Source organism: Hemibagrus wyckioides, linkage group LG02 (genome assembly GCF_019097595.1).
Source record: "Hemibagrus wyckioides isolate EC202008001 linkage group LG02, SWU_Hwy_1.0, whole genome shotgun sequence".
Classification (NCBI taxonomy): domain Eukaryota; kingdom Metazoa; phylum Chordata; class Actinopteri; order Siluriformes; family Bagridae; genus Hemibagrus; species Hemibagrus wyckioides.
In genome coordinates, this window is record NC_080711.1 from 16,785,397 (window position 1) to 16,806,511 (window position 21,115).

The following is a 21,115-nucleotide window of genomic DNA, read 5'->3' on the forward strand; positions in this document are numbered from 1 at the left end:
CTCATTAACTCTGCATATGAGGGGTCAGTCAATGGGCACTGATTGCTTTACAGATGTGAATTATAGTTCAAGCTCTAAAAAGCAACTTAATAGTACTTTGGCTACTAATGTCTGAGGCACATTACAAGAAGAATAAAATCTCAACTGATGTTGGAAATGAGACTGCACCTAAAATTACAGTGTTCTGGATCATCCTTCATCCATCACACTACAATATTTACCCAGAATAAAACGCCACACACTTTCAGATGCACATGAAACCTGACCAATATTTTGTGTTTTCACGCAAGGCAGTTGGCATGTCCTCCACACTATGGGATGTTGAGTTGTAAATATCGAAGAAGACCAAAATAAAATCGTGACTGATTCTGTGCTCAGTGAATCAGACAGAATCTCATCTATTGTGGAATCTTTCTACATTTTCTACATTTACATGTCTTCACTGAGTGTTGGTGCATGTATGAGTGTTGGTTTATTGAAAATGATGCAGTTCTTGTTGCTCATATTTGTATATTTATATGATTCATTAATCTGTTATGAAGCTCAGGAGTTTATCTGTGTTCTTTATTTTCTTCCCCAGGACAAAAACCTTCGCATCTTTGATCCGAGAGCTCAGCTGTCTGCAGTCCAGGTAGCGTGCATCACAACTGTTTTTACATGAATATCACTTGACTATAAGGCACCAATCAGTGGGGTTTCAAACCATGTCTGTCTAACCTGCATGCAGTCTGCGGTTAGCGTGCTGATTTTTATTGGTGTGTGTCACACTACTGTGTTTCACTGTCAAAACAGCGCGAATCTCAGAAACAGAGCAGAAAAGATTTTTGCAGTATCTTGGAGGTGTGAGCATGTGCATATTTGCACGTGTGCCTGCATGCATGCAAGCTTGTGTGTGTGCGTATGTGTGCGTGTGTGTGTCTATACTCCACATTTGTGTGTGTGTGTCTGCACTTCACATAGGTGTGTGTGTGTGTGTGTGTTTGTGTGTGTGTCTATACTCCACATATTTGGGTGTGTGTGTCTGTACTTCACATAATTTTGTGTGTGTGTGTTTGTCTATACTCTACATATTTGTGTGTATGTGTGTGTTTGTCTATACTCCACATATTTGTGTGTGTCTATACTCCACATAGTTGAAGATGTTTTATCTGTGTTGTGCCTTGATTGAAAGGTTTAATTAAAATTTTATTCACAATGGCCAACTCATTCCATAATTGTTCAGAAATTCCATCATTTCTATTTATGGATTCCTTCACTCTCAGATTCGGCCTGGACTCTAAATGAGTGGTTACTTAAAGGCAAGTGCACTTATTTGGTGAAGGCCAGATTTGTCTTACAGTTGATATTAGTGTTAGTATATCAACCTTTTTCCTGTTAGATCGAGATTTTTTTATATTTATTTCACATCACTTACACAGAATCTTAGATTTTTCAATTCTTGATTATTTGCTCTGCATCCATTTCTTGATGTTTAATACACAATGTTTCAAATGTTTCAGTAGCTGTGTCAAAACAAGCTTCTTGTTTTTATGGTCCTCATTTGCGTGTACCCATGAGGTCTGCAGGGCTGTGAAAATTCTACCATTACTCATCCTGAAGTTCCAAAGGGCTCTTTGTGACTATTTGGTGAAGGCCCATCAATACAGCAGTGTTCTTCAACCCAAAAAGCCTTAGTCCAATCATAGCAGATTGGTTTGTGAAGAGCAGAGAGCTGCACAGATGCTACACAATGTATTCAAATGAAGTGATCTTCACAGTGCATCAGAAAAGTGATGAAATTGAGTGAGAATTAACTGTGTTTATGACTCTTTGACAGCATTGTTGAAAAAGCACCACGCTTTAAACAACACCCTATTCAAAAGTCTTGAACATTTTCCCAAATGCTCCCTTTAAGATTCATTTGAGACTTAGAAGCTTGAGAAGCTGTTAGAATCGTTATTGCTTCCAAAGTCTAGCTGTGGTGTAGAGCCACTGACAGCCAAAACTGTCATGCCATATACAATCTGCACAATCAGCTCTTACTGCGGAGAACAATGGCACCGAAACGAGTGTTTAAGACGAAAGAATGAAAAGGAGAAAGAAAACTTCCTCACCATCAGCAAGCACAGTGCCAACCTTCCAAAGCACACATACCAGTAAGACTGAATTCAAGTTCGGTGTGCTGAGTATGCTGATCAGGCCCATGTTTTGGTAGCCCAGAATCTAATCTTTAATGGTAAAAATGGTAGCTAACAGGTAACTAACTAGACTAGCTAACTAGACTACTCAAAATATGTGTCGCTGGGCAACTATGAATAAAATACAAATAGTCTGGATGCATAATCTTCTTGTCCTGAATGCCGAGGTTAGTTTTGGGGCCGCTGTGGATTGCACCGCTTGGAGACTATAGCACCGGCTTGGAACTGCTGTTGCAGCTGTTGGGTCTCCATCATTGAACATTTGACGGCCTCAGTGGGAAAGAAGTGGTGTTAAAAGTGCTTTACAAATAAAAATGGAATTGAATTGAATAGTTTTGTCCAATTCCGCATGCCATTCAGAAATGTTGTTTGTGTTGCTAGTATCTGGTTTTAGACCTTCCCATTAGAATTTCCCATGCGCTAGTAACCCTGCAACGTGACCATGAACCCCTCAAGCCTGCTTGTTTTGCTGCTGAATAAAGGTCAATAGCTGCCTGTGTCTGCTAGTGCAGATCAATCCTGGAAAATGTAGCAGGAATGGGGAAATGGATTAGGATCAGGGCAACATACAGATTAAACATTCCCACAGTCTTCCCACAGTCTTCCCACAGTCTTCCCACAGTCTTTTCAGCTGAGGTGTGTGGGCCTCGCTTTTAGTTTTCAGTAAAGAAAGCCTTAGCAAAAACAATAGTGGCCACGGAGGATTAAACATTAGCCTTTTTTCCTCTTTTAAAAAATACCTGGATGTGTGTGGGCAATTTTCTACAGTCAAAAACTATTCAAACATACATAAACACACACACACACACACACACACACACACACACACACACATGCATGCATGCACTGAAACTTGAGAGTATGAATATTTTAGGTGTGTTTTTGATTTCTTCCTGCTGTTATAAACACAGTTGATGTCTCTAATTCCCCCTTTTTTTTGCTGTCTCTAAGTTTTTAATTACAGCACTTTCATATTTCAGGAGGTTTAGTTTTACTGCAGCATGTGCTTTTGTTTTGAATTCGCAGCAGTAGTCACTAATCACTAAAATGGAACAGTCTTTTTCTGTGGTCTGTTGTGACCTTTTTTTTCATAACCTTTCCCGGCTCCATGGCGTGTTTTTGCAGGGCAGTGTGCTGAATGCTGAATGATGGACAGTGTAGTGACTGCACTTTGAGAATTTTTTGACCTTTTGAAGTCAGATGGCGACAGAGTGTGGGCTGTTTTGTTAGACGCCATGTGGAACTGCTGAGTTTGGGGAGGTTAGCACACTAAACTCCTGGCCTGCCTGCATGTGTTGTGGAGGCGCTTTGCATTCCAGAGAGAGAGAGAGAGAGAGAGAGAGAGGGAGAGAGTGTGCTTCATGCTTCTGTAAAAAAATAAGCTTTGGCAGGGAAAAAAGTTCTGACTCAGCATCCCAGATCCCTCTCATCTCAGTTTAGTTTCCACTTCTAACTGCCCTTCTTCTGTTACCTCTCTCATTAACACCACATTTGCTTGAGTGCTCTTAAGTGAGCCGTTCACAGCCAATCATATCACTAGTCGCAAGGATTGTAATGGCTCCACCCTTGAGGGTTTTAAGCTTTGTTATAAATACCACATAGACAAATCCAAAATGATGTGGCCTGTTTGTTTTGGGTCTGTATCTGTGTCTGAGGATTCCCTTCCCACCACATGTTTCTTTTTTCACACCTCCAAACTGGAGTACAGATGATACTGTACTATATATCATTTAAAGATATCATGGTTGTCTTGCTATCACTATATTATTCATCCATTCAACAGTCTCTCAAGGATTTTGCATTTTCACAAACTCCGCAATATTCAGAGGAGCTTGCAGTTAAAAAAATAATGCCGAGTTTTGGGTGAGTTTTGGGCCCAGAAGCGTAGTGTAGCATGACGTCATCAGCACATGAATATAGCCAAACACCTCTTCGATTAATGTGTGTCGAATATGAGTAGAGTTATCATAGAAAGTAATTACACATATCTCTTCACTGGTAGCTTGAAGGAAGAATCATTGCTTGCAATTTCACCAATTCAAAGTTTTCCACAGAAAAGGCACAAAGAACTACAGTTACATTTACATAGTTGCTAGAAAATCAGTACCTTACCTAAACCCCCTATAGATTTTTAACATTGTCTATATTTAAACATTCTCTGTATTTTATAGTTCTGCATTTGAAACTCAGTTCTTGGTTTCTTCTTGGTAAGAGATTTTTTGAAAACTGAAGAAAAAGTCTACCATTTTCCACATAATTCCACAGGATTCCTCATGATACAACAAAACCTTTACCAAATAGCATTTCTGAAAATAACATTTTTCAACAAGTCTCTCACTTTGTCAGTATTTATCATGTATTCTCTATTTCTAATATGAAATAGAGTGTGGCTGCAAGGAAAAAACGACATGCTGACCACTTAAATCAGTATTTTGAGGAAACTGTCTGATCATTCACTGAGACACAGATGTGTGTTTTAACACAGTGACTGTGAGGAAATGGTGAGTGTGTGTACATGCTGACATCTGATTTTTTTCTTAATCTTATCTCCTCACCTCATGACAGCTACTGGTCTGTGAGAGCGTGTGAAAGTGGACAGAGGTGACTCAGTGGTTAGGACTGTGATTTCTTAATCAGATGATTCTGAGTTTGAATCCTGCTACCTACAAACCACACACTATTGTGTGTCCTTGAGCAAGGCCTTTAACTTTCATGAGTTCAGCTCAAACAGTATTTTCCAAATGAAGGTAAATGTAAATGCTTCCTCTGAAACACACATTAAACCACCACAACTTTCTGAGGCAGCTTGGAGGTTATTTCTAAAGGCTAACATATCTATGAACTTACACTGCCTGCAATTAGCTTGTTTCAGACTGTTTTGATGAATGTGAGAGAGAGACAGACAGAGAGACAGGAAGACCAAGGGGGAGAGAGAGCAAGAGAGAGAGAAAGAGAGAGACAGACAGGGAGAGAGAGGGGGGAGAGAGAGAAAGACAGGGAGGGAGGGAGAGAGAGAGAGAGAGAGAGAAAGACAGGGAGGGGGAGAGAGAGAGAGAGAAAGAGAGAGAGACAGGGAGGGAGAGAGAGAGACAGACAGACAGGGAGGGAGGGAGAGAGAGAGAGAAAGAGATGGGGGGGAGAGAGAGAGAGACGGAGAGAGGGAGAGACAGAGACGGAGAGAGAGAGAGCCTGTGATGCTGTCTCAGACTCTGGGCTAGTGTTAATTGTGGTTTTGTTGGGATTTAAAGCCTCGGTTTAATTGACCGTATGGCAAAAGCTGCTTGTGTGACTTTGGGAGTTCCCAGATGTTTTAGTTGGTAGACTAATATATGGACTATATAGCATGACTACTTCAAACACACAGTTAAGTCAAGTTTAAAAAAAATCAGAATTTTTGAAATATTGCATGTGTAAACATCATGCATTTTTGCCAAAATCTGATTTCTTTCAGCTGTATAAGTAGTGTGCACATGTAATGGCAGACATATAAACAGAAGACGGCTTATATTTCTGTCTTTTCTATCAGGCCCAAAATGTGGACATTTGTCATCATTTATTCATCCTGGCACTGCATATGCAGCTCATGTAAAAGAATGAATCCTCTGATGGGATGATATGATGAAAAGTGGATTTTTTTATAGAAGAAATTTTATTTGTCACTGTCAGCTCTGGATTTTTGGATTTTTTTTTGTAGATTTTTGACATACACTACCGCTCAAAAGTTTGGGATCACTTGCATATTTCAGCTTGATTTCAGCTATGGAGGAAGACTCCATCAGCCAATCCATCTTGTGGGAGATGCTCCAGGAAGCATGGGGTGAAATCTCATCAGATTATCTTGAAAAAACAGCTAGAATGCCCAGGCTGTAATTGCTGCAAAAGGTGTTTTTTTTGATGAAGGCAAAGTTTGAAGAAAACATTCATCATTTCCAACAAAATCATTATTTTTAACTCTGACATGTCAGCATGTCCTGTTCTTTTGCTATATTTTCTATTCAGACTAATTTCCTGTGTGTTTCCTTGGAAAACAATACAATTTTTTGAGTCATCCCAAACTTTTCAGTGGTAGTGTATGTCATAACGAAGGCAGGTAGGATGGAAATAGAAAGTAATTGCAGTCCTGCGTACACTGTATTTACGGGAAAGAGGGGAAGCTGGGTAATTTGGGTGGATGAGCGTAACTGGAATCTCTAATCAGTGTGCATTCGAGAGCTGGTTTTATTTAGTTTGCTCATACACTGTGTGTGTTTTTGGAGAGCGTGGCACTGTAAATGATTCCTGTTGCTTTTATGTGGACATTGGTTTAGTGTTTGGAATGACTCTAGTATACTTGACATTCTCTTTTCTTACATATGTAGCCTTGTGACCAAGATACAGTGAGTACCTTTGAGAAAGATAATTCCTCCCATTGACTATTGCAGATGCTTCAGTTCTCTGCTTCTCACTCAGAGATCCAATCTGTGCAGATCATCTCCTCTTTTAGTTGAAATAATTGGTTGGATTGGAAGGAAGTAGCAGTCTGGGTGTGGTGCTCACTGCCCAAAGAAGACATATGTGCCTTTTTGCCTCGATGTATGTATGTGTGTGTGTGTGTGTGTGTGTGTGTGTGTGTGTGTGTGTTTCAAATTACAGAGCTGAAAATACTCCTCATAGTTTTGGGCTGGTGCTGGCTGCAGTGATGGAGCGATGTGGTCCCTGGCACACAGGAAGACAGGAAAGGGAATATTTTTTGGACTCAAGGAGCCAGATTTCTCGATTTCATTGTCGGCTGCTGCTGCTTTTGGTGAAATTAGAGAGCCCCTGGAATGAGTATGAAACGGGGAAAAAAGGGCAGGGCTGAATGAATAACATTCAGAAGAGACAGAGCGGCTGCAGGGGTTTTTACACACACACACACACACACACACACACAAACACACTGTCTAAAAAGGAGAAAATTGTTGAGTCTTGACTTTATGAATTATGTCTTTTTGATTGGCACTGGTGTACACTACACTGGAAAAAAGCAGCGTTTAAAATCCTGCAAAATCTGTAAAGTTTACAGATTTCAACATCTCTCAATTCATTAAAGGAAATCCCATTTATAACGTACTTATAGAAAAACAACATTTACTAGCTCATTTGAAAGAAATCTAAGTTTACAGTAGATTTAACTATACATTTAAAATCCTCTACATCAGTCTTGGTCTCATCAACTGAGCTAAAAATATTTCAGCATTAAACACGAGCCTCATACTCCACACCCTGCTAAGCTCTTTTAATGCTAACATCTAACTTTTCACTAACATCTAACTATCACTTATTACTCTGTCATCTCTATAGAGTGTGTCAGGACTTTTCTCTGTTTTTTGGTATCTGGGGAAATAATGCAGTTCTTGTCATTCAATGAATTCAGTGAGAATGAGGCACTGATGGACAAAATGTACCAAAGCCTAGTGATAGGTGACAGGAGACTCAGATCACAGGTCTGCATCAGTCATGTCATTGGTGAGAAAATGGTAAAATATTAGTCTTAAGATCATTTGATGGAGAGGCTTTCAGCAGACTGTTAATGTGTACACCGGAGTAGTGCAGACATGCCACAGATTACAATGATAGCTTTGTAACAGTGCTATAGCTAGCAATAATGAAATGCTCAAAATTCTGTTGTTCATTTATTCATCAGGAATTGTCTTAATTTTTAGGGACTGGGTGATACTCAGAAACTGGCTTATAATCAGGATCTGGTTTAATTGTCAGCAACTGTCTTATAATCCGAAACTGGCTTATCCACATCATGATAGATAGATCGAACCTCAGAGTGTGAGGTGACAAAACTACCTGCTGCACCAGAGCATGCTTAACATTTTCTTTATACTGAATGTTATAGTGTAATGAAATTGATCAGTATTACTACAGACATCTGACTTAAGCCACAATTTCTCAAAATTCTCAAAAGATAAATCCTTTATAAATGTGACCTTTACCATTTTGTTGCATATATTCAGTGTTAGGAGTAAAACTCAGATGGTGCATCAGTTATCAAGCAGTCCTGTTCAGTGGCCTGTTCACCCCAGCAACTTGAGACTCAAAGAATGTAAGTGGTTAGAGAAGAAACCAGCATTTAAACTATAGTATTTTTTCTTTGCATGTTCTGTTTGTAATTTTCATGTCTATCATATAGAAAAAAAACCATACATATGCGTACAACAAACCATGTTGCATACCCATCTGGATGCTGAATATGTCCTTGTTAAAGCAACGTTAACTCAAATTGCCATTGATGTTACCTCTCAGACTCCTGCTTTATTATTTTTGTTGAGGGAGGTGGCATGGGTCTACAGTTTGTATTTTAAAAGTGCAATAGAAACTTATTGAATTGAGCGGACATGTAGAAATAAAGACATAAATACAAAATAAGACATTATCAAGGTTATGATTCAATGCTTAAAGCAGTCCAGGGATCCCTGAAAGTTTTCATATATTTAATGAATATTTTGGCTAGCTTTTGGAACTACTGAGCTTTTTGTTCATGTATTTTCTACTCACATACAACATGTATTATTATAACTGCCATTTGATTTAATTGGCATTGTTTATAAGCCGACCTTTCAGTTATTGAGGATTGGTTCAACTCAGGTGACCAGTTAAAATGCTAAGAACTAAGAAATGGCAATGAATTATTTTTATTTTTTTTAAATCATGGAACCCCATGCTTTGCTTCTCAGACCACCGTTGGTCCCCAGACCCCACATTGAGAATCACTGATTATCTGCTACATTTTGGATATTTCCAAAAAGCACTGTCTTGCTGGTTCCTTATAAATCCATAAACAATAAATGCTGTTTACACTCAAGGAATTCTTGATACTAACATGCTGTTGTGGAATGCCAATATTTTGAAATAAGTAATATCACATCTGTAAAGCTTCACACAAAGCTTACATAAAATTTTAAACCCATGTCAGGGATTGCTTTTTTTGAAGTTTGCTTTATGAACCCCCTTTTACATACAGTTTGGATCTGTTGTTGCTACAATATCTCCTGTTGTAAATCCCGAAAACATCGCCATGGTGACCATTTTGTTACTGTGTTTGTCAGTTGTTTCTAGAAATTATGCAGGCCAAGAGAATCAAACGCATTCAGAGGGCCATTGCTCTTCATAATTATAAACATTTCGGCAGTGAAACGTCCAGCTGCCTCACAGGCACTCAGCAGAGTCTGACCAGGTGGCGGCTGACACACACGCTCTTCTAGAAAAGCATCACAAAGCATGATAACCCAGACAGCTCCATATAAACACACAATGACCTGGGAAGTTTATTAAGTGGATAATACATTTAATGTCAGACTGCTGTCTGAAAACCTTTTTGTAAAGGCCAGCTACCAAATATTTCAACGTGAAAAACCTGAAATGTTTTATCTCCTCCCACCCGCAGTTATATAAACAATAGCCTCTGAACAAACGATGATTCCTGCATGAATCGCTGCCATGAATGTTATGAATGAGTGCTAATGCAATTCAGGAGTAAAAGAAGGATGCCTTGGAAAATGAAGTGGAAGATGGAAATGGGATGCGGGCTCAGTTAATCCCAGGATGGATTAAACTCGACCTGCCTGCTGCACTTCCTGTGAACCCAACACATCTGCAGGCTTGTGTTGTGCTTGATAGACCCAGACCCATGTATCAACTTGATCCATATATATCAAAACTCCTCAGAGATAAGACTGCTCATCTCTTTTGCTTTTCATGACAAAATAAATCTCATTAAGAAGGAGAAGGTAGCAGAAGAATAGATAGCATCCCCATAGCATCCTAGATAGAACAGGGTAGGATAGGATAGGGTTTGAATATTTGTGCAATACGAGATGCTCTTCTGCTCACCACAGCTGTAAAGACAGATAATTTGATTGAGTTCCTGGCCATTTAAACCTGTTTCTGTTACTGGAACTGTTGCTCACTCAGTGGTTTGTTTTTGCATTTTTCTTTGACACTCTAGAGATTGCTGCATTTGAAATTTTTATTCAAACTCAAACCAGCCTGCCTGGTACCAACAAACATGCAACAATCGAAGTCACAGAGATCAAATATTTTCCCAATCACCGGTGAATCCAATAGAACACCTTTGGGATATGGTAGAACAGGAGACTCATCTTGAAAGTGCACCTTAAAAATCTGCAGAAATTATGGGATGTCAACATGGACCAGAATCTCAGAGGAATGTTTCCAACATCTTGTGGAATTCATGCAGTGAAGAATTGAAGCAGTTTTGAGAGCAAAAAGAGGCCCTACCCAGCATTAATATAGTGTTCCTAATAAAGTACTCTGAGAGTGTATGGAGTAAGGAATAAAACACTTTGAGTCATGCTGTTATAGGGAAATAATAAAAAAAAAATCATTGGCATGGTGGTGTGACATGGCCAAACATAAAGTGGAGTTATTTTCACAAACCTTCAGTGATTATTTTGTGCTTATAACATGCCCTGATGTGTTTTTACTCCTCTTAAAAAAAACAGGAATTTAGCAACAATTACAAAGCTCCAAGTATCCTGAAGACATAGTAATCTTCATTTTCTCCATACTCAGCTGTGGCAGAAAACATACTGTTACAAATGTGCAGACTCCAGAGGCTCCTATAAATGTTTAATAAACAAGTTCTTACAGAAACCTTCATCATATCAATGATAATACAGTTAACTTTGTTAAACAGCACTGCCATCTGCTATACAAGTCCCTGGGCTGTTACAATAGAAGTAATAATGTATCATGACGAGTGCATTAATATAAACTTTTTAAGTTATAGTCAGCACTACAGTCATATCTGCACTTATAGAAAATGAATCATTACTTACTGGCCAGATGAGAGACTATAACAACACTGTTGTATAAGTGCCTGTATAAAACGGTGCAGGCTTCACAGGATTGTTCCACAGTGCCACAGTTTGACAGGATAAAGGTAATACAATAGTGATACATAAATAGCCTGTTACACAGAGTATCTGAAATAAACATATTATACTCTCCTTTAGATGCTATTACAGTTGAGTGCAAAAATTTGCAAATGTAAAATGAAGCTTATTTTATAAAAAATTTAATACATTTAAATTATTAAATTTACATTTAATAATTCAACAAAAATAAGAATAATTAAAAATAATATTTAAAAATAACCTCCCTTTCTGAATATAATGTAAATATTCTGTAATAACTTCCATGTCCTCCTTGCCTTTACAGCACTTATAGAACTTCCTCTTAGTTGTAATCAATCCACTCCTTCCTGACATACAGATCTGTTGTAACTCTTTCTGATTGCTCTGCCGATAATTGCCTTTTGAAATATAATTCAGCCAGACTTCATATAATGCCTTCATTAGTTCAGGTTTGGAAACCTATCGCAAAACTTGTTTCTTTTTTTCTGTTCTTTTCTAAAACTTTCTATTCTATTGTTGATCGTTTTTGAAGTTAGTAATTATAAAACAAAGCTACATTTTACTTTTTGTATCTACAATAAATGGAAGATGCAAATTCTGGAATATTTTACTTTATATGCAAAAAATGATAGTTATAGTGTAGACGTTTTGCTGGCTGGTGATAATGTATGTCATGCACTCCTTACTGTGTAAATCTGCACTAGACCTGTTAACAGCTAATACACTCATGTGTTTTCCATTCACATGGTATGGATGTTTCGGTGCCAGGAATATGGACACCAAATTGCCCATTGCACCTTTCCACCTTCCTCACTGCTCCTGTCCATTACAATTTCAGGAAGCAGTTATAAAATGAATTTTCTGGAATGAATACATGTACATTTTCCATTAGTAGAATCACATGGGAGGGGAAGGGATATGTTGAAATATGTTTTCATTTAAGTTGTTACAGATTTTATGCATGACAGTCATAAATCATGGACCATCTGTGTTTTATGTGTGAGAAATGCAGTTCACCTGACAACCAACAGTTTTTCACTGTCATGGGCTGTGTGTGTCTTCATGGATATGTAAAGGCACCGCACATATGTGTAGGAAAGATGGAAGAGCTAAGATGTCTATGATGCCTTAGGTAGGTTTATATTGAGATAATGGATAGCGGGTTGAAGAGGTCGGTGCTGGAGGAGAAAACAAAAGAATCCACTGTGGCCCTGAATATAGCACTCTGTAGAGTGAGTGTGTGTGGGGAGGTTGGGGGAGGGTAAGATAGGGGTGCCAGGGGTGAGATTGGTTACCAGATGGCACTGACAAATAACTCCACATGTGTGTGTTGTTTCACAGTCAGAGTCTCGTGGCACTGCAGCCCTAATAGCTCAGTTAATTTGATGATGCACACATGTGCAGCACCTGGAGCAAATATAGCCTCAATGCTAGCAAAGCTGAATGTTGTAGCTTGTGATGTGGTGAGGAGCACTTGAATGTCCCAGACAGAATCAAAGAGCCAAACTAAACAACCTTTTAGGGTGCAACTTTGAGCAACAACACAGAATTGTCCATATTGTTCCTCCTTTTGCCTCATTGTGCTTTCTATGTTGTTTTGTATAATCATGGAAAAAGACGTTTTCTAAGACGCTGAAATTTACCATAAATAATTCTATGAAGCATATATAATGTTCTCTTTTGGACTGGCTTCCCATCACCAGTGGATTCCTGCCTCATGTTCAGTGTTTGCAGGTAGACTGCAAATCAACTGTGTCCCTGACCAGGATAAAGTGTTTACTGAAGATGAAAGAAAAAAAGACAGACAGACAGACAGACAGACAGACAGACAGACAGATATACAGATAGAATGAATGAATGAACTCTACACAAAAAGTCTTTTCTATCCTATATGTAAAAAACCTTTATGAACTCTTAACTAAGAACCTTTAGCAAGATGTTTTTCTAAGAGTGTTCTAGGCTTTCACTATATTTGGACCATAAGTTAATAATACTGATTTGCTGATCTTTGGTCTCATATGATTCAAAACATTTCTGTCTTTCCCAAAGTTCTCAGCATGTCACAAGGCTGACCTGCCAAAGCCTTCAGGAGAATATTAGATTGGAGTATGTCCACACACAGCCCCTGTGAGTCAGATCTAAACTATTGCCAGCAATAGACTTAAACCATAAGTATAATGGTCACAGAGATGGGTTTGACAGAGGCTGTGCATGGCCTTTATTCGTGTGTTCTTTAGATTATCAGGCTTCACTTAATTGGCTTTAATGTAAGTGCAAGTGCATGATTCAGGTCATTGAAAACTTTTGAAGAAGATAGCTTTGAAGACTGCTGAAATACTGAATCATCTCCTAAAATTCTAGAGTTTTTTTTATTATTATTTTTTATTTATATGCATAAAGGTTACAGGGAATTACACCATGTTCTGCTTTTTCTGACCTTTTTAGTAGCAAGCTTAATATTTTTAAAACCTTTGGGTAGAAACATGTAATAATAGAAGCTTAGAGGGTTTTTGAATGAACAGAAGTGTGTTGCTTTTTATATATATTTATATAATGCTTCAGCAGGCTCCCATTAATCCAATTAATCCTATCCTATTTAAACTGAATTTAAAGATTATCTGCGAATTTATTTGTTCTAACTATTGGATGGGGCTCATAGACAGATATTCATTCAAATCTTGAGATGGATTTCAATTCAGGGCTTAAAGTGAAGAGTATGAAGTCTAAATAAAGCAGGTACTTGAACCCACATGTCCACACTTGGGTACTATTTCAGTTAAGCACACCTTTACTGACATGTTTGTAAAGCATCCTAGCACTGGTTTACCCGCTCAGTCGTGACACATTCTCATGTGTATCCTGAGCCAAGGTATTGGACTCAAAACCATCAGCTCATGAACAACTTTTTCTGTCAATCATCATTCAGTAAAGATAGACTCATGAAGTGGCTCAAACTTGAACAAAGTCGGCCTGCACCCGCTCCTGCATTTGCCACATGGACCAGCATATACTTGTAACTGCACAGCCCTTATAAACTGCAGGCCTGAGTTGTGACTGAGAAGTAATACAGTGAGGAATGCAGTGTTTTTGCAAATCCTTTGTTCCTTTGTGAGCCAGAAATCCTTGACACAATGCAGGTGTGGATATAGATGAAGTGGATATAGATCTTTTCAGGGGATGCATATGAAGCTTGATGTTTCAAACAGACATCGCGGTCAAAGGGCTCAATGGTCATTCACCAACAACTGGAAGGGCTGAAAGATAGCAGTGATGTCTGGTGCGGGTCCTTTATGAAGCAGACTAAATGGTGAAAATTTTGAGTGTGAGAAATTATCCTATTCTGGTGAAACCATATTGTTCATCAGGATGTGTACAGAGAATAGTTTATGGATGATTAGTAGTTGGCCTGAGATGGAACACTATTAAGACTTCCTGAGCATGGTAATTTAAGAATATTTCATTCATTCATCTTCAGTAACTGCTTTATCCTGGTCAGGGTCACAGTGGGGCCAGAGACTATCCCAGGAACACTGTGAATGAGGTAGGAAGCCAATCCACCAATCCTCCTAGCCAATCCACCTACCAGTATTTAATTTTTTTAACCATTCAATTAAGGAACAGTTTCTTCAAAAGTTGCTATAATCATTGAAGATACTGGGATTCATTTATGTTAGGAAGCTCATGGTAATTATTTCCTCTAGTTTTTTGTTAGCCTGGTTAATATTGATATGTACCTGATTTCAGCTCAGTGTAAAAAAGCAGATTCTTTAGCTTGAGCCCATGGCCAGTCAAGCAGTTGGTACTGCTATTTGAACCTGATTGAACTTTTGGAAGTCTAATATCTCTAGTTTACTGTGGGAAAGTGATGCTGAGTTAATTCTGTGTGTTATTGGCAAATGCTGGCAAACGTGTATGAGGGAGATTGACTGTGTATATTTTTGTGTGGAATGGAGGAGGGGGGAAAAAATCAAATTTACACGAATTTTCCACTCACGTCAAACGTAGACAATCAGCCAAAACAGCAAATTCACTTTCTTTCTCAGCACATAATTTGCTGTCGCATTGTACGGGAATGAGACTTAAGTAGGACATGTGGCTTTCTGGGTTCCAAACCAAACAGCTGCCACCAACATTTGAAAGCAGAATTGCACGGAAAGTTAAAAGTGATTCAGCCTTTGTGATTCAGCAAAAGAAATAATGACAATATACGGTACAGTTTTCATTAAAAAAAAAAAGCAAAAAAGATTGAAAAAATAAACGTTATGCACTATAATTCTAATTTTCCACTGAACCAAGAGGAGAAACTACGTAGTGTTAACAAAATGTTTTTTAGAATTACTTTAGCTTTAACTACCATTTATTAAATATATGTGCCAAAATTAAGTACAATTAATAATATTATTAATATTATTTTTTTTATTTGCTGTCAGTCTCCAATATTTCAGCTGTTGCCGTTAACTAGGCCCTGTTATCCTGGGTTATAAATATAAGGTTGCGGACATGTACACCATCAGCATGTTGGGTGACTGCATACAAATAAAAAGCACCTGAAACCTCACTGTAAAATACAGGTTCACTAATGCTGGGAGCTAATACACTAATAGGGGACTGTGTTGAGCCTGGGGACTGTTTTGTTGCCTCTTTCAGGAGTTTGAGTCTTGACTTTAAATAGAGCTTTCAGCAAGACGATGGGCCAAGCAGACTTCAAAAAAGAACACAGCAATGGTCAAAGACAATGGTTAAAGAAAATGACAATGAAAAATATACATTTTTTTACTAATGGTCTCCAGATTTGAACCTCAGTGACGTAGGGAAGTTCACTTACACAAACCTAAGAATATAAAATAATATATACAAATTATTATATATTAAAGGATAAATTCCAACTTATTTTACTGGTTTATCAAATAGTTCATTTAGTAGTCTTTTTACTTAGCAAAAATGGCATTGTAAAAAAAAAAATTTCTTCCTTTGAGGCTTGTTGTTGGTTCTGAGCCAGTACTTGATGTCAGTGCAATAGTAAAAGAAAAACATTTCCTTCTAAATATAATGTGGCTACGAACAGCATGGGTATGGAAAAAGAGGCATTTTTAAGAATGAGGCTCAGTTCAAATGGTTATAGGTGAATGAAAATCAACTAACTGTTTCAGCTGTGAAAGATAACTAAAAGCACAGGAGAACCCTTTCTCTCTCTCTCTCTCTCTCTCTCTCTCTCTCTCTCGTCCGTTCGATAATTTTTTTGCTTGTTTATCATGGTATGTGTAAAAATCCCTTTTTTAGTAACTGCATAAAAACAAAAATCATGAACTGACTGGAATAATTTTATCAAGAAAAATGCATGCAAAGTCATCTTCGGTACCAGTCCGGCTAATGCATCAGAGGATAATTGTGTCCTCATGCTGCTTTCCAAATCTTTTTGTCAACACATCACTGCTGGCTAAAATGCTGTTTAAGTAGGCAGCTAATTATATAATTCTCTTTTATAGCTGTGTTTAATTCTGCACAACCTTCTCTCGCATCCTGCTGTAATCACAGCACCAGGGCTATGAGGCATGATGTCCAAAGAATTAGGCACCCATTGGACCAACAGCAGCTGCTTGCTTCAGCACATCTGGCAGTGCTTGAGGCTCATGCCACACTGGTACTCATTTCTTTTGGAAGGTCATACCAATTAATGCAGTGGCAAAAAAATGACAGGTTTTCTTCCCATTGCAGCATTTTATTTTTATTTTTTTACTGTGCAATTGAAGCCTTTTTGCAGATTCCGAGCAAGTATCACCGTTTGCTAATACCATTTTGCTAATGCCAAAAGGCTGAAATAAAACACATGGTAAATTTTGGACAAATATATGAAAAACAATAGAGAAGTGAAGTTTTTGTGGAGCCTTTAATATAGTCCTGGATAGGATGCACTGTGAAATATGAGGTTTGATTGCAAAACCAGATAAAACCAGGTGCAGCTCCATATGAGGATATATTTTTCTCCTATTTAATCTCAATTTAAAACACTGCCTCTGCAGATGGTGTTTTTGCAAAGAAATGCAGAGTGAAGCCAAGGAAAATGAATGTGGCAGCAGCCCGAGCGTTTTCATGAGTCACTGTGAATTTCAAAGACTTGGCTCTCTCACTCTCTAATGGCTTTTACACCCTGTTGATTTTCCCCGGCAATCACAGGACCTGGATTAGATTACTGTCCTCTTTCCGTTTTAGACGTAACGCATAAAGCTCCGGAAGTCTTCACTCTGTCTGAATGCAATGTGCCTCTTGGCAAGGCGCAGGTCCAAATATTATCACCTGTCGATTGGTGCGGAAGAGCAACCTCTAAATAAAACTTGCCTTAAAAGAGCAACTTGGAAAAGCTGACCTGGAAAACCCCAGACCGTTTTTCTTTTTAAGGAAGTCGATTACCTTCAAGATTTATTTACAAAATTGCGTCATGTGTTTTCTTACTTCTAAAGTAGTTCATGAGAGTGGATTTGAAAATTCTGGTATACTAATTCATCCATACTCGGAGGGGGAGATTTAAACGTAAAATATTCTTTATTTCCCAACACACATTTTTCTTTATATTTCCTTAATGAGCAGAAGCGTCAGAAGCTGATAAAGGAGAGAAAAAGCTCCCGGAAATGAAAGTGTCGTAGCGGACCCTTGTAAGGCGATTGCCAGGTGCTGAAAGCCAACACCGGTGAGAAAGCTATGCAGAGAGAGAGTGTACGTTTTTCTTCTTGTATTTTTAGCCTTTCGCATTAAAAAAACACCCCTGTCTATTCAATCTGTGCATATTCTGATGCCCACAACCATCACACCTTTCCATATGTTTTTTTTCCCCAATTTGTTTATTGGAGTCTCATATTCCCTGTTTCTTTATATCCTCTTTATACACTATATTGCCAAAAGTATTCGCTCACCTGCCTTGACTCGCATATGAACTTAAGTGACATCCCATTCCTAATCCATAGGGTTCAATATGACATCAGTCCACCCTTTGCAGCTATAACAGCTTCAACTCTTCTGGGAAGGCTGTCCACAAGGTTTAGGAGTGTGTTTATGGGAATTTTTGACCATTCTTCCAGAAGCGCATTTGTGAGGTCACACACTGATGTTGGACGAGAAGGCCTGGCTCTCAGTCTCCGCTCTAATTCATCCCAAAGGTGTTCTATCGGGTTGAGGTCAGGACTCTGTGCAGGCCAGTCAAGTTCATCCACACAAGACTCTGTCATCCATGTCTTTATGGACCTTGCTTTGTGCACTGGTGCGCAGTCATGTTGGAAGAGGAAGGGGCCAGCTCCAAACTGTTCCCACAAAGTTGGGAGCATGGAATTGTCCAAAATGTCTTGGTATGCTGAAGCATTGAGAGTTCCTTTCACTGGAACTAAGGGGCCAAGCCCAGCTCCTGAAAAACAACCCCACACCATAATCCCCCCTCCACCAAACTTTACACTTGGCACAATGCAGTCAGACAAGTACCGTTCTCCTGGCAACCGCCAAACCCAGACTCGTCCATCAGATTGCCAGATGGAGAAGTGCGATTCGTCACTCCAGAGAACGCGTCTCCACTGCTCTAGAGTCCAGTGGCGGCGTGCTTTACACCACTGCATCCGATGCTTTGCATTGCACTTGGTGATGTATGGCTTGGATGCAGCTGCTCGGCCATGGAAACCCATTCCATGAAGCTCTCTGCGCACTGTTCTTGAGCTAATCTGAAGGCCACATGAAGTTTGGAGGTCTGTAGCGATTGACTCTGCAGAAAGTTGGCGACCTCTTCGCACTATGCGCCTCAGCATCCGCTGACCCCGCTCCGTCAGTTTACGTGGCCTACCACTTCGTGGCTGAGTTGCTGTTGTTCCCAAACACTTCCACGTTCTTATAATACAGTTGACAGTTGACTGTGGAATATTTAGGAGCGAGGAAATTTCACGACTGGATTTGTTGCACAGGTGGCATCCTATCACAGTTCCACGCTGGAATTCACTGGGCTCCTGAGAGCGACCCATTCTTTCACAAATGTTTGTAAAAACAGTCTGCATGCCTAGGTGCTTGATTTTATACACCTGTGGCCATGGAAGTGATTGGAACACCTGATTCTGATTATTTGGATGGGTGAGCGAATACTTTTGGCAATATAGTGTATCTTCCTACTTCTCATTTTTCTGAATTTTAGATTTTTCTCCAGTCCCTCTTTCCATATTCCTTCTGGCTTTTGATTCTTCTGAGTGATTTAAGCTTGAATAGGAGTGTTTTTCTTTTTTGCTGACGTTCTTAGTGGTGTGTGGCTATGTGCAATCAGTCATGGTATGGGAACTGATGCCTGTTTCGTTCGAATAGACCCTGTGTTGCAGTGGTTTATAATTTTAACTTATGGCATTAAAGCACATTTTTTGAACCCAGAGCTTACCTTCCAAGATGAAAATATGAGTTCTACCGGTAGTGAATCACCCAAGACATATTTTCTTTTCTGTGAGACCTAGTTTCATATATCTGAATACTGAACTGTTCAGCAGGCCACCAACACTACAAAGAGCTAATTGACATTTTCACAATTTACTACTAAGCTATCTCTTTATGTGTGCACTCAGAGGAGTGATTCCTAATAATGCATCATGAAGAAGTTTAACCCCTGCACCCCTTGTTTACACTTTTGAACTCGACCCCCCCCTCCCACCCTACCCCTCTTCATCTTCTATTCCTTCATTTTCTCAGCATGTTCCCAGAAAACCTTTGGGAAGGATCCCAGGGCAAATACAAAAATATTAAAGATGAAAACAATACAGATGGAAAACCTCTGCCTGGATAAGCTATTTAGAAATGGTGCTATATTTATCTGATATTTATGTGATATGTTAGGTATTCCCTCATTAGAGGTTTGCGGTTAGAGCAGCTGTTCTGTTGTTCATTTGACACTTTTGTATAGTTTGCTGACTGAAGGAAGTAGAGACAGGTAGTTCAGACATATCAATAATTGAGTTCAGTTCAAAGAAAGTACAGCTTAATTATCAAGACCTTTCCTAATAATTTTGGCTTGAGTGTAAGTGGGCACTAATGTCTATTTATACGCTCTTCAAGCATGTGTGCCTATAACTTGGTGCGTTGGCACGACCCTCCACATATAAAGGATGATAACATGAATGAATGCTTTCACAGCTGTGCGGTGTCGTTCCTGGGGCCCTGCATTAAGCTTTGGCTACGGCTGCAAAGCTTTTTTCTTAACCCTCTTTTAACTTCTCCTCTTGTTTTTCCAAGTGGCTAGGAGCGATTGTGTTTGGGTGGAAAAAGTAAGGAGTTTTCAGGTTGAGATGGATTGGATATGTTTCTGAGAACAGGGGCAGAAAAGGTGGAAGTCTTTTTCATAAACATAAGGTACATGCTACTGAAACAAAAGAACAAAATGTCTGGTTTGTGTTTCATTTATTTCCTGTTTTTTCCCGCTTGGCTCTCTCTTTTTCTAGTTCTTCTGATCAGCCCATAATTGAAAATTCTAGTAGAATTGTGGGGTTAGGGAAAGAGAATAATTCTCCATTGTAGAAAATAAAGCAGTACAGCAGGTTTGTGCTTTAATCACAAATTGAAAATGGGAACACATGTTCCATTTTAAACAGATTAAAGGAAAAGGCCAAGATTAGAAGAAAAAAGTGTAGGAACCGGGAATTTCTGTGTGCAGGAAAGCTTAAGACAGGCAGACAAAAAAGAAGCAGGGCACTGTTGTGCTGGTCGTTGCAGATTACACAGAGTCATCAGGTTAGATTTCCCCTGCTCCCCTTAACAACCTGTGCAGGGCTGGAAATAAACTCCTTTTAATCACGTTAGATCTGTTTAATTAGTCCTGTTCTGGCGTGAGGCTATGTTGAAGCTATGCAGGAGAGGTTCACATTACTGCTGGAACAGCAACCACAGCCAAAATCCCCCCGAATCTAAGAATGACGGACGTGCCGAACCATTGAAGAAAGCAGGTTCGCTGCTCTCAGCCAAGCCGCTTTTGATGGAGCGCAGTGGGGAGACGAGGGGATGCGGCTGGAAAAGTCATGAGCAAAG

General features: G+C 39.1%; 1 protein-coding gene across 1 annotated transcript in view; it reads left to right on the forward strand.

Annotated features, from left to right (window-relative positions):
* coro7 (coronin 7) overlaps positions 1 to 21,115 on the forward strand; it is a 104,819-nt gene that overhangs the window by 18,486 nt on the left and 65,218 nt on the right. Inside the window, exon 7 of the mRNA XM_058410423.1 lies at positions 581 to 631. Coding sequence (XP_058266406.1) covers positions 581 to 631 — 51 coding nt within the window. The remainder of the gene's footprint in view (positions 1 to 580; positions 632 to 21,115) is intronic.